The sequence below is a fragment of the Pongo pygmaeus genome, chromosome 12 (assembly GCF_028885625.2).
Source record: "Pongo pygmaeus isolate AG05252 chromosome 12, NHGRI_mPonPyg2-v2.0_pri, whole genome shotgun sequence".
Classification (NCBI taxonomy): Eukaryota; Metazoa; Chordata; class Mammalia; order Primates; family Hominidae; genus Pongo; species Pongo pygmaeus.
Window position 1 is genome coordinate 31,342,485 of NC_072385.2, and position 14,484 is coordinate 31,356,968.

Here is a 14,484-nt window from a genome sequence, read left to right on the forward strand (position 1 = left end):
GAGCTGCGGTCCCAGACAGCGGTTCAGCAGCAGGTGCCCCTGGGCACACCCTTCTCAGGGTGCCCCTCTCTGTCTTGGCACACATCTGTCACCACTGATGAAAACTATTTCGGAACATATGCCCTCTTAGTGGGGGTCTCTCATGCATTCCTGGAGTAAGACACATGCTAACGCGTGCTGCTTGCCAGAGTCAGGCTTCAAGAGTGGTGTAAAAGCTACCCTTCTGGAATCTACTCATTAAAACTGCCTATATTCACCCTCATTAGGCCAAAAGAAAAAAAAAAACCTGAATACTGTTTTTCTCTTTAAATTTCCAAGGCCTATTTGGTATGAAATTAGTAACCTTTTAATCCAAAGGGGCATAAAATGAAAATGTCTTTAATTTCTGGGTCTTGCATTATAAAGAATGTCTGTGTTTATAAGACACAACGGTGTGATGCAGTCTCTTTTGGAATTCTGATTTTTCATTTATTGAACTTCTTAGTCTGTCGTATGTACTATATTTAATAATAACTATATTCTTTTTTTTTTTTTTTTTTTGAGACGGAGTTTCACTCTTTTTGCGCAGGCTGGAGTGCAATGGCAGCATCTTGGCTCACTGCAACCTCCCCACCTCCTGGGTTCCAGTGACTCTTCTGCCTCAGCCTCCCAAGTAGCTGGGATTACAGGAATGCACCACTACACCCAGCTAATTTTGTGTTTTTTTGTAGAGACGGGGTTTTGCCGTGTTGGTCAGGCTGGTCTTGAATTCCTGACCTCAGGTGATCCGCCCACCTCAGCCTCCCAAAGTGCTGGGATTACAGGCGTGAGCCACCACGCCCAGCCAGTAACTATATTCTTTAAGACATCCCTGCGTAATACTGACTTTCCAAGTCACACAGCTCTTCCCATACCCACTTCATGTGAAACAATGAGATTCTGGGATTTTTCTCACTCCCCTCACCCTTCAGGGAAAGGAGGGAAAAATGAAATCCAAAATCTGAGGAGCGGTTATCTGGGTAACTAGTGGTTTTCCAAAAAGCCTCTTTCTTCATACTATGTTTCTAAAATGTCTTTAAATTAGAGTAGATCTCTTTATCAAAAACATCGCCATCAAGAAGGTAAGGAGGGCCTAATGATGGGGTGTCTGGGAGGCCTTGAAAAAATCAGAATAACGTGAGAGGCAGCTACCACCTCCTAACCCAGCCCATCACCCCTCCCTTTCCAAGCCAACTCGGCACCCATGAGCCACATCCACTGCAAGTGGAAGGGGCAACCCTGAGTTTCCCGACTTTGTAGAACCTGCCAGAGAAGCTTTTGTGTTTCGTTAAATACTTGCAATAGCTCGTTTGCTTTCTCCGTTGAATTCTCTTTCAAAATCTTCACAGAGTGGTCTGATTAGTCACAATCTGACTGGGATTTTTGTGAGTCTGGGATAGCGCAGGTTCTTTTTTTTAATTTTTGTTATTTTTGTTTATATATATATTTTTTGAGACGGAGTCTCACTGTGTTGCCCAGGCTGGAGTGCAGTGGTGCAATCTCAGCTCACTGCAACCTCTGCCTCCCGGGTTCAAGCAATTCTCCTGCCTCAGCCTCCCGAGTAGCTGGGATTACGGGTGCACACCACCACGCCTGGCTAATTTTTGTATTTTTTAGTGGAGATGGGGTTTCACCATGTTGGCCAGTCTGGTCTCAAACTCCTGACCTCAGGTGATCCGCCCACCTCGGCCTCTCAAAGTGCTGGGATTACAGGCATGAGCCACCACCCCCGGCCCAGCACAGGTATTTTTAAATGCATGGGTAGCAACAGAACCTTCCTTTTAAAGGAAGTCTGAGGTCAAAGCCTCTCTGGTCAAGGTGAGAGTGTCTTGTGGGCAAAACTTCTTGGCTTCGCTCAGCTCCTAAGACTTGGGATTTACATGTTGGTGCTGCCACCATCTCGCTGTGTGACTTCCAGCAGGGTGCAGCCTCTTGGGGTGGCATGGGCTTATCGTGAAGAAGCACAACACGCGTACCTCTACTTGCCTGGGGCAGCAGCTGGCACCTGAGGGTCTCTGCACATGTCAGCACCTGCTATTCTTATTCTTACTGGTTCTTTTTAATTATTATTTTGCTGCTTCAAAAGCTATGCTTTCAGTTATTTCATCCTGTTTCTCAACTCTCCTGCTCTCCTTGCTTCTCTGTGTCTGGGAGGTCAAAGGGCAGAGGAAAAGAGAGAGGCCCTGGGGGCATTTGCAAAAGACAGCGGGCAGGAAACAGACTAGGGAGATTGTTGGGCTAGAGATTGAGGGAGTGAAGGTTAAGTCATGGTAAAAAGGGAGAAAGAGAAAAACAGAATGAATCTAGCAAACTCATTTGCCTCAAGATATGGGAGTCATAGCCCCAAAGAGCCCAGAGCAGGGGCTACAGGCCCCTCCTGCCATCCCTCCCAAACAGTGTTTCCTGGAAGCAGAGGAGCCTGTGTTGAAGGAGACGGGACAGGAGGCAGAGACTACCTGCAAGTTTCCTAAGGCCAGCCTCCTTCCCCAGAAAGGATTAAGGGTCCAAAGGAAGGGGAGACCCAAAACATTCACCCTGTCTTTACCCGAGGTCAGTCACACTGGAGAGGGGGCCCTCGGGGCAAAGACCGGGTGATTGTTTTGTTCGTTTTTTTGCACAGATTTCCGAGACGTGCATAGTAGCAAGTAAGGCTGGAGAAGGGAGGGTGAGGGGGAATGATAAGTCCTTGATGATCCCAGGCTGTTTTGGAGAGAGCCAGGATCAGATTTAGGATAATGACCTGACCCAAAAATGCCTGTGAAGCTGTCACATACAAACTGCTATGCCCTAAATGAGGGGGAAAAGGGACTCTCTGATGCCCTGCTTTTGACATTCATCTCCAGAACCATTTGTTCATCTCTCTAAATTTGGAATATCAGTTTGTGAACACTGCTTACAAAATCCTGTCCCAATTCTCTGGCCCTCCCAGACTGCAGGGCAGTAAGTCGGGTCTGCAGATTCAGGCGGGCCTGCTGTCATAGCCAGCCTGAGAAAGACTGGCACAGGGGCCCCCAGGATGCCCAGACCTCATCTGCAGCCCCTGTTCACTGCCCTGGACCCAGCCGTGGGCTCCTTAGGGACACTGGGAAAGATGGCTAAGGGACGGAAATGAAGTGTACAGACCGAGCAGCAGCAAGATCTGCCTGCAAGGCTGAAATAACTCTTTCATCTGGTTATGTTTTTCGGTTCCACCTTGAAGTTTTCGGCACAGTTCAGTATGTTCCAGACCATCAAAGACCAGCTAGAGCAGCGGACGCGGATCCTGCAGGCCAATATCCGGTGGCAACAGGAAGAGCTCCACAAGATCCAGGAGCAGCTCTGCCTGGTCCAGGACTCCAACGTCCAGGTGATCCCCTTCCCGGGCTGGCCTCTGTCCCTGCTGCTGTGTGGGAAGGGGTCCTGCCGCCATTTCCAGGCAGCCAGGACTTCCTCCCAAGCCCTGCGCACTGCCCTGCCAAGCCCCATTTGCTTATGAAAGCATATTGCAGTCTCTGCAAAGGACAAGGAACAAATCCCGGTCCTCATCCCTGCCTCCAGGCCACACCCCTGATGTCCTCTTCCCTCACCCCTCACTCTGGCAGGCACATCTGCTCGCTGCCTCCACCTACGTTTGCACTTGTGCACTTGGCGTTGGATTGCCCTGCATGGATGCCTGCCTCGGTCCTGGGTAGTACCTCCCTGCACCTCTATAACTTCGCTTTCCTAGCTCCCAGCCCAGGCTGCCATCAGGAGGAGATGGAAGCAGCTCTGTTGTTTCTCATCCAATGCAGGCATCCAGGGAGATGTGGGAAATGATGATATCCGTATCACAGCCTACTGGAGACTGCAGAGGGAGCTGGGTGGCACCCCATTTGTGGTGTGCCAGCAGGGAGGCTCTGCAAGGCCCAGCAGCAGCAGCTCTCACTGTGACCCCCAGATATTAGAATTGTTTGGAGAGGTGTTGTTTTGTTTTGTTTTTTGTTTTGTTTTGTTTTGGAGGAAAACCTTTATATATTGGATCTCTTTTAATAATATATAATGTTTTACTTATATTAGTCCAGGACTGTGTATCTTCAGAAGTGCCTGATTCTGACCTAGCCTTTGATTGTAAATGTAACTCTAGCTAACCTTGGCGTCTGCCCTGGGAGCACTAAGCATTTGGAGACCCTTAGAAGGGACAGAAAGAAGCAGATATAACATCTCTGCCGGAGCACTGTCCCTGTTGCTTCCCCCATCACCATCTACACAGACCCTCCCCTGGCCACACAGCTTCTGAAGTGCAGCCACACCTACCATAGGTGACAGGCGGGTTCTGTCGAGGCACAGCGCCGTGAGCCGGTGCACGCTGAGATTAATACACAGTGGTGCAGGTGTCTGGGGGCTTAGGGAGATGCTCATTTGGCCATCCTGCCTCGCTGAGGTCCCAGCAGCTCCGCCTGGACCTCAGGGGCACTCCTGGTGGCTTTCTAGATGCTCACTGTCCCTCCCCTTCCTGCCCCTGCACAGGCCTCTCAGAGGTGGCTACTCACCTTAAAGAGAAGAGCCCTGCCCTGGACAGGCCACCTCCCCACCTGCTCCCCTCAAGACACGGCGTGTGCGCCTTGAGCAGGCTTCACTCAGACAGCCTGGGCCATGCCAGAGCCCTGCTACTCTCCCCACCTCCTCAGTGCACCCTTAAATTGACCAGGAAAAGGCTCGGCCTTCTCGAGCTGCCATTCCACCTTTTACCAGAATAGGTAAAAAATGGCTTTTTAGTTACGCCTTCCCAGCTGGAATATTTTTCTCACTGATCCAGGGCCTGACTGGGAGCCCAACGCTTGCCTGACTCCAATTACTTTAATGGAATTTTTACACTAACAGGAAGGGGGAAATCGAGCCAGAAACTGCTAAAATTGAGGTAGGCGTATGAACATCCCCCTCAGTGCCTGGAGTTTTTCTACTTCCTGCCTTTTCTGAATTTTAAAATAACAGGCAGCAAGGTTATCGCTTTCACTCCTGTTATAACAAAGTATTTTTCCTCCTTGTGACCCGTGCCTTTGGTTAACCCCAAAGTACCTATGCCATAGTGCACCGAGGGATGTTCTGAGCCGGCCGGCATGGGAATTGCACCCTCCGGTGCCTTCCTGCCCTGTGTTCATTCCTGAGGCCTTATCTTTGCAGTGGAATTTTCCAGAGATCATGGAAATCCACAGATAGTCGAGACAGAGGACATTTCCTCAAGGAGTCTGCCTTGTTTTTTTGTTAAGACTTAAAGAAATATGTTCCAAAATGTGATATTTGTTTTTTTTTAAACTAAACAGTGTGATTCAAGTGTGAAGAATAAGCAAGTACAAATGACTCCAGCCCACCCCCAAAAGTAGAGGGATAGATAAAATAAGAATGACAAAACATTGATGATTGTTGAAGCCTAATGATGATACCAAGGTTTCATTATATTACTTGTCTATTTTGTATACTTCTAAAATGTCCTGTAATGACAAGTATTTGTAGAACTAAGCAGATACCACTAATGAAAAATCATCTGTGAGTGTAGGATTGGTTTGTTCTTGAAAATTAGAAGTTGTTGGTTTGTTTTCTCTGATAACTTTTCCCACTTGGAGAACTTTTTTTTTTTTTTTTATGTTTTCTATAAAGTTGACCTCAGAGCCCTTTCAAGTCACCATCTCCTTAAGCCACAAAATTCTACTTTATTGTTGATAAACAGAAGTATGGCTGTGCCCAGCAGCAAACCAGGAACCAGTCCCCCACCCAGTGGCCTTTATCCCAACTTCAGTGGACTTGTGATGCTTTACTTCATTGCTTCAAAACTTTCATCAAGGCTATATGTGCCTGTGATGCTTGCTATTTTTTTTTTTTTTTCAAAAAAAATGTTGGGTTATGAGGAAGAAGTCCTGAAGGGCTGTTGGTGTTTGCACCTGGATGGGATCATGAATGGGGCTACCTGGACAAGAGCTGTTGTGCTGAAAGGCCCATCGCCCCCTCCAAGGCTGCCTCTTGCTCTTTTTGAGAGCATGCGCGCCCTCTGCTGGCTGCTTAAAGGAATGCCTAGAAGGACACCTGTAGCAGTGGCAAATGATGTGTTCCTCAACTGGTTCATCCATCCATCCATCCTTCCTTCCATCCAGCCACCATCTATCCATCCTTCCATCCATCCTTCCATCCATCCTTCCTTCCATCCATCCTTTAATCCATCCATCCATCTGACAGACACCCTTTATTTATCAGGCACGTGGTTAAGCACTGTGAGGATACAGAAAGATAAACAGGACAGGATTTCTACTGTCAGAGGATATACATCGATGGGACAGAGTAGCACACCTTGCTGTTACAGTCTGTTACATAAATAACACTAGCAGACATAATTTGCCCTTCTCTGAGTGAAAGCACCATTCATATGTTTATTCATTCATACATGCATTTATTCCATTCATTCATTTATCAAACAGTTTTTATATGCCCAAAGAGGCAAAGGAGGAAAAAGCTCCTTTTTTCATTTTGAATGTTGCTATTATCTGACATTCATTCAGTACTTACTATGTCTCAGGTCATTTATATGCATTAACTTCATTTAGTCCTTAATAAGATGTATGCTCTTAATGTCACTATTTTTTTAATGTCACTATTTTTTACTAATGAGGAAACTAAGGCTTTGAAAAGTTATTAAAATTGCCCAAGGCCATAACGCTAGTAAATGGTAGGGTGGGAATTTGAGCTAAGGTAGGTCTGCTTTAAGGTAAATTATACTGCCTCTCATCAATAAAGGTTGGATTTATTCGAACTCTAATCAAAAAGTAAATTGTGCCCTAACAGAAAAACGCATGGTAAATGGGTTTGACTACTAGGTTTTTGCTGAAGTGATGAAGTATAGGTTGCCCTATGTGCTGTAAACGAGCTGTATTTTAATAGGGAGCTGGGATTGCATGAAACATGAATCCTCAACATGTGTAAAATGATGGATACCCAGAAAATTCTTCTTAATTTCTAAAGTGACAAGGAGTCCTCATTTCAAAACTGCAGGCTTCTCTGTGGTGGGTGGGGCATGAGAGGAGTTTGGGGAGGTCCCGTGGGATGGTAGAAAGATCAGAATCCAGCCCCAGCTCAGCCACCTGCCCATCTCGGGCCTCTGGTAAGTGGCTCGACCCCACCCATGAAGCAGACACTTGAGCGAACTGATCCGTAAGTCTCCCCAGCATGCCTGCATGGTGGGATCCTCGCCTGCCCCTCCAAACCTGCGCTGACACTCAGCAGATGTCAGCCTGTCGGTCCTGTACTGCATATGAGGTGGGACTGCACTGAGTACAGGAATGGGGTGAAAAACGTCAGATGTGGGGAGCCAGAGAGCCTTCCCCCTAAAGAATTCCAAGCTAAGGGCCTGATGGACTGGAACAGTGCATGTTGAGAATCATGATAGACATAGTGCCATCTGATGTTTTTAATACCCAAGAGGTACTTTTGTTTAAAAAGCCAGTTTCAGGTCTGTCATTAAATTATTATTAAAATTACAGAAGCTGTGTTTCTTAAAACTTCAGAGTCAACTGACAGATTCTATTTTATTTAGGAATCTACTGATTTGGTCTAAAAAGAGCAATGCTCTAACTAGATTTTTATTTATGTTCAATTAGTTAATAGGTTGATTGTGAATAATCAGCATTATCTACCAAAGCTATTCATTTACACATTTAATTTATCTGAATCTTTCAAGCATTTTATGTACCTAACAAGGCAGACTTATAAAGCTAAGAAGTAAAATCTTTCTAAGCACCTAAACAACTGTTTTATTTATTTATTCATTTTTGAGACAGAGTCACCCGGTTGCCCAGGCTGGAGTGCAGTGGCACGATCTCAGCTCACTGCAACCTCCGCCTCCCAGGTTCAAGCGATTCCCCTGCCTCAGCCTCCCGAATAACTGGGATTACAGGCGTGCGCCACCACGCCTGGCTAATTTTTGTATTTTTAGTAGAGACGGGGTTTCACCATATTGGTCAGGCTGGTCTCAAGCTCCTGGCCTCAAGCGATCTGCCCTCCTTGGCCTCCCAAAGTGCTGTAATACAGGTGTTAGCCACAGCGCCCAGCGTAAACAACTGTTTTAAATCAAATACACCAAACTTATTTGAACTAAATCAGGATTCTCAAGAACACCTCAAATTCTCTTAAATCTTTCAAATTAAAACCACCAAGCTAATATACCGTGGCCTTTTCAATGTCTCTGAGACATCTCAGGTAACAAAACCCAGAGATGATCATGATGATTACAAAACTCGAACATAATTTTAAAGTGCATGGACTCGATGTTATGTGATCATATCCATGCTTATTGGCCTGCCCGGGAATGTGGTTCCTTAATTAATGAGAGATCTGCCATCTCAGCTGAGAGCACTGGGTTGAAGATTCTCAACAGCAACGTGGGTACAGACACTAGTCACTGGTCAGAGATTCAAGGGCAAACACAGAGCCTGGTCCTACCGCGAGGGCAATGTGGCCCACGCCACAGGTGAGCCATCCCTCTGCCCCTACATCATGATGCAGTAGTATCATGACTGCATCATGCATTCCACTCAACAGGTATTTCTCCCTTCTAGGAAGAAGCTGGTAAGCCAACCTCAACTCTAAACAAGTACATCACATTATTTAGAGAACATCTGGGTCTAAACAGCTTTCACATTGTTAGGCCTCAGTCACTTGCCTATAACCTTCATGAAGGCAGAGAGAGTGTCTCTCCAGCCCATGGCTCTGTGGCCAGTGCCTTACACTGAGCTTGGGGCATCACAGGTGCTTCATGTTCACCAGTGGAGTAAATGAACTATTTCTAGGCAGCTCAGAGCAAGGAAGTTCTTACTGGGCACAGGGAATGCAAAGGAGGTGCACACTGGTGAGGTACCCATGACCCCAACTTCACAGGCATTTCTGTTCTGCTCCCAGATGTTCCTGCAGCAGCCAGCTGTATCCCTGAGCTTCAGCAGCACCCAGCGACCTGAGGCTCAGCAGCAGCTACAGCAAAGGTCAGCTGCAGTGACTCAGCCCCAGCTCGGGGCGGGCCCCCAACTTCCAGGGCAGATCTCCTCTGCCCAGGTCACAAGCCAGCACCTGCTCAGAGAATCAAGTGTGATATCAACCCAGGTAAATGTGCTCCTTGCCAGCTTCACTCCTTGCCTCTAGAGCAGACACCCTCTTGCAATTTGGGACATACTTGATTCCTGCAGCCTACGTGAAGTGAGGCCTACTGCCATGTTCCGTTATGGACTGGGGGTAGACTTGGGAGTGAGCCTTCTTTTCCTCCTTCTGTTAAAGTCACTTTGAAACCCCAAGTTGTATTGGCTTCCTTCTATGTTTTATAAATGTCCACCTCAGTCCCTTGCTCTTGTGCTTAAAGATATCACTCAGCTGAAATGTTCACCTTTGATGCTGACTTAGGGTTGGAGGCAGATATGGCCATCCCAGAGACCCACTGGCAGCTGAATGTCCCAACACTCAACGTCCACAGTCCCCGCCATCTACTCTGGTTTTAACCATTACCCACGTGAGCAGCCACTGCTGTTCACTGTCCCTTGCCCCAGGTGCCCCCTGCTCTTCCAGGCCCCCACTGCTCCTCCAGGCCTCCCTGCTCCTCCAGGCGCCCCCTGCTCCTCCAGGCCCCCAGTGCTCCTCCAGGCCTCTCTGCTCCTTCAGGCCCCCCTGCTCCTCCAGGCACCCCCTGCTCCTCCAGGCATCCCCTGCTCCTCCAGGCCTCCCTGCTCCTCCAGGCCCCCACTGCTCCTCCAGGCCCCTCTGCTCCTCCAGGCCCCCCTGCTCCTCCAGGCCTCCCTGCTCCTCCAGGCCTCCCTGCTCCTCCAGGCCCCCACTGTTCCTCCAGGTCCCCACTGTTCCTCCAGGCCCCCCTGCTCCTCCAGGCCTACCTGCTCCTCCAGGCCCCCGCTGCTCCTCCAGGTTCCCCAGACTCCTTGCCAAACCCTTGTAGCCATTTCTACCTATTCCAAGCCACCAGTGACCTTGCAATTAGACAAAATCGCCAGCAGATAATGGCACTCAAATTGAATGGAGTTCAGAAGTCTGGAGCAGGGCTCCTGGAGGATGACAGATAGGAAGGCAGCCTTTCCTCCAGCCTCACATTCCCATGCCCTCGTGGCTTTGGTAAAGTCAGCTGAGCTCCTGAATTCACCAAGACCCAGGGGAACAATGATGAGCAAGAGTTGTCCTGGGCCTCAAGGAGCTTGTAGTCCAGTAGAGAATCTGGGAACTTAGATAACCTGAAGTACAATACGGGTAAGCACACATATGGAAATGTTTAGGCCGTCTTTCTTCAAATGTAAGGGTTTTGCTTGAAAATGCAGCCTTTTGATTTAAAAGGTCATCAGAAAAATAGGTGAGAAGAGCTAAGAAAATTTTGGAAAAGAGAAAACTGAGGAAGGATTTATACTATCTGATATTGGAAAATTTTGTAAAAACTTTAAGAATGAGAGCACTGTGTTATCGGATGAATGGACAATCAGTGAAATAGACAGAAAACCCAAAGCAGGTGCAAGCCCACTTCCTCACTCATTTATTATTTCACTCAACTCACTGCGTGCCAGGCACTAAATTCTGAGCACTGAGGGAAAGCAGTGAACAAAAAAGAAAAGAAAAAAGAATCTCTGTTCCAAATGAGGAGAGAGATGAACATGTGAAAATTATAGTATGTGCAATGGTACAGGAATGCTGGTGAGGGCCGGGAATGGGCTGGAGGTGTAAAGAGGTAGCCAGGTAAGGCCTCATGAAGAAGATAATATTTGAGTCAAGACCTGAGGGGGTGAAAGAATGAGCCATGTCAATGTCAGGGGAAGAGCATTCCGCAGAGCAGTCAGCTCGTGCAAAGGCCCTAGGGCAGGAGTAGGCCTGGTGAGTTGGAGAAACAGCCAGGAGGGCCACGTGTCTGCAGTAGAATTTGAAGCAGAAAGTAGTTCAGTTTGAGGCACATTTGCTACTTGCCTGCCTGGAGTCCGGCATTGTGCTAGTCCCAAGGGATTCAAATACAATCCAATGGGGAAGACAGTCACAAGATCAAAGTAATTCAGTAGTTGGGAGGTTCTGATTTAGAGGAAAGGCAAGGGTAGGTAGAAGGAGGAGACACTGAGAGGTTTCCTGGAGAGATGGCCCCAGGGTTGAGTCCAAGTCTTACCTTTCTCATTGAAATGATGCTCCAGGGTCCAAAGCCAATGAGAAGCTCACAGCTAATGCAGAGCAGCGGCCGCTCTGGAAGCAGCCTAGTGTCCCCGTTCAGCAGCGCCACCGCTGTGCTCCCGCCAAGTCTGAATCTGACCACACCTGCTTCCACCTCCCAGGATGCCAGCCAGTGCCAGCCCAGCCCAGACTTCAGCCATGATCGGCAGCTCAGGTACGAGACTGCCGTTGTTTAAAGGATTACCCAGGCATCATTTTACCCCATTCATTTCAGCTCTACTTTCTGCTTTAGACGGAGGCAGAGTTCAGACAGATTCCAAAGTGTCCACAGTTGATCTCAGCTAAGGAAGCAGAGGACAGGGCTTGGGGTCCTGAGGTCCAGGGGAGGTTACCCACTGTGTCCATCATCCTCTGAGAATGAGGCCAGGAGAGTGGGGATTAGGGTCAACCATAAAGGGTACAGCCAGGCTGAGCAAGTGCTGCCACGACCAGTGGGTCTGTGGTTCAGGTGCTGATCAGTTTCCTATTTTCCCACCTCTGTTTAAAGGCTGTTGCTGAGCCAACCCATCCAGCCCATGATGCCCGGGTCCTGTGACGCAAGGCAGCCCTCGGAGGTCAGCAGGACGGGACGGCAAGTCAAGTACGTGGACCCTGGCGGGAGGCAGGAGGCAAGCACTGGTGGAATGGTTCCAGGCTGGCGAGACTCACCCGCCTGGGCCAGCAGCACTCACATGAGCCTTGTGCTAAAGGCAGGGTCTGAGTGTGCCCACAGCTGTGAAGGGGACGCTGCCCCTCAGCTTTTCTTCTACCGTGTCCCAATTAAGCAGAAAAAACTCAGCACTCCATGCTTAGAGCAGCGCTGAATGAAACAATTCACACCCCACCGTTTGCCATCATCTTCTGACTTCTTTACACCTGTAAAGCCCTCTAAAGCCCTCACCCCTGGAGACACCCCCCTTCCCAAGGACCCTCCTCCAGGCTCCAGCTGACATGCCGCAGGCACACTTGGTGCTCCGTGCTTCTGGCACTGTGCTCGGGCCCTTCTCTCCCAGACAAACAGCCCCCGCTCTGCCTTCCCCAGCCTCCTCTCCACTAGCACCCGCAGGACCAGAAGCAGCTTTACTCAGCTACTTAATTACTAGGGACAACGGTTACTGGAGACACAAGGGGAATAGTTTAAAAGCTGCTGGAAAACAGTTTCTAGCCCTTGGGAATGAGGCAGAAATAGAGCTATCACACAGACATCTCCTTCATATTAACACTGGTTGACTTTGTGTCCAGAGCTAACCAGGACAGTGCTAGTTGATCAGGCCGGGGATGCCCTCATGTAGAGGCCTCGCAGGCACCCCCAGGCCCCTCTCCCTGGAAGTCCTTCTTCCATGCCCTCCTTCAGCCAGGACTGAGAGTAACGGCAGATGGTTACTGCCTTTCTGAGGGTCAGGGTCTGTATGTTCATTATTTCATTTTATCCCGATAAAAACCATACGGTGTAGGTACATGCTTATTTTTTGTTTGTTTGTTTGTTTTAAACCCGTGAAGAGGCTGGGCTTTAAAGGGGTTAGGTTCCATTCTCGAAGGCCACACAGTGCAGATGGTGGGGCTGGAGGCCAGCTAACTCCAGGCCACAGGCCCCTTAGGCTCCCTGAATCTTCGAAGTCTACCTTGTTGGCCCTGTCTGGGGTCTCCCCATGCCTGAGGATAACTTTCTAGGCAGCCTCTGCCCCCGAGACTTTCTGGCCCTCCCTTTGGTCACAGGAGGGTAAGGAGGGACCTGCAGGTTGCAGGGAGCCATCTGTAAAGTTCCGTTCATGTCTATCATTAGGTGGGAGGAAGTGGGCTGGTTTTGCTTTCGGATTTTGCCTGTTCTTCCTAAATGATCCAAATAAGTGGAAATAGGCTGGGCGCAGTGGCTCATGCCTGTAATCCCAGCACTTTGGGAGGCTGAGGCGGGCGGATCACCTGAGGTCAGAAGTTCAAGACCAGTCTGGCCAACATGGTGAAACCCCATCTCTACTAAAAATACAAAAATTAGCCGGGTGTGGTGGCAGGTGCCTGTAATCCCAGCTACTCAGGGGGCTGAGGCAGGAGAATCACTTGAACTTTAGTGCTCTGTTGGTGGGAATTGTCCAGTGCTCCAGCCACTGTGTTAAATGTTGGCTCTGTGTCCCCACCAAAATTTCATGTTGAATTGTAATCCCTAGCGTTGGAGGTGTGGCCTGGTGGGAGGTGATTGATCATGGGTGGGGACTTCCCCCTTGCTGTTCTTGTGATAGAGTTCTCCCTAGATCTGTTTGTTTAAAAGTGTGTAGCTCCTCTCCCTCGTTCTCTCTCTCCTCCCGGCCATGTGAAGTTACTTCCTGGTTTTTTGACAATCACCATTGTAATGAGTGTGAAGGGACATCTCATTTTGGTTTTGATCTGCTTTGCCCTAATGGAATGGCTAGTGATGCTGAGCATGTTTTCATGTGTGTGTTGGCCATTTCTAGCTTCTCTTTGGAGAAATGTCAGCCCCAATGCCCATTTTTTTATTGGGTTGTGTGGGTTTCTTGTTGTGGAGTTGTAGGCATTCTTTATATATTCTGGTATCAGTCTCTTATTAGATATGTGATGTGCAAATATCTTCCCCCACTCCGTGGGCTGCCTTTTCCCTCTGTTGATAGTGTTGATAGTGTCTTTTGATGCACAAAAGTTTCTTTTTTTTTTTTTCTTTGGGACAGAGTCTCACTCTGTCACCTAGGCTGGAGTGCAGTGGTGTAATCTCAACTCACTACAATCTCCACCTCCCGGGTTCAAGCTATTCTCCTGCCTCAGCCTCCCAAGTAGCTGGGACTACAGGTGCCCAACATGACACCTGGCTAATTTTTATATTTTTAGTAGAGATGGGGGTTTCACCATATTGGCCAGGCTGATCTCGATCTCCTGACCTTGTGATCCGCCCGCCTCAGCCTCCCAAAGTGCTGGGATTACAGGCATGAGCCACTGCGCCTGGCGAAAAGTTTCTTATGAAGTCCAGCTTATTTGTTTTTTTCTTTGTTGCTCGTGCTTTTGGTGTCGTATCAATACTGCTTTCTTAAAGGACCTGTTTTCTCCTTCCCACGTGAAACAGGTACGCACAGAGCCAGACCGTGTTTCAAAATCCAGATGCACACCCCGCCAACAGCAGCAGCACCCCGATGCCCGTCCTGCTGATGGGGCAGGCGGTGCTCCACCCCAGCTTCCCCGCCTCCCAGCCATCGCCCCTGCAGCCTGCACAGGCCCGGCAGCAGCCACAGCAGCACTACCTGCAGGTGGGTGCCACGGCCCAGGGGGCCCCCGTGCAGGCCTGGGAGCTGG

At 48.8% G+C, this 14,484-nt stretch overlaps 1 protein-coding gene across 4 annotated transcripts in view; it reads left to right on the forward strand.

Annotated features, from left to right (window-relative positions):
- Positions 1 to 14,484, forward strand: part of NPAS2 (neuronal PAS domain protein 2) — a 179,246-nt gene that overhangs the window by 161,527 nt on the left and 3,235 nt on the right. For all 4 annotated transcript variants that reach the window (XM_054474289.2, XM_054474286.2, XM_054474287.2 and 1 more), the window contains exons 16-20: positions 3,218 to 3,364; positions 8,917 to 9,114; positions 11,175 to 11,365; positions 11,699 to 11,791; positions 14,258 to 14,438. In XM_054474289.2, coding sequence (XP_054330264.1) covers positions 3,218 to 3,364; positions 8,917 to 9,114; positions 11,175 to 11,365; positions 11,699 to 11,791; positions 14,258 to 14,438 — 810 coding nt within the window. The remainder of the gene's footprint in view (positions 1 to 3,217; positions 3,365 to 8,916; positions 9,115 to 11,174; positions 11,366 to 11,698; positions 11,792 to 14,257; positions 14,439 to 14,484) is intronic.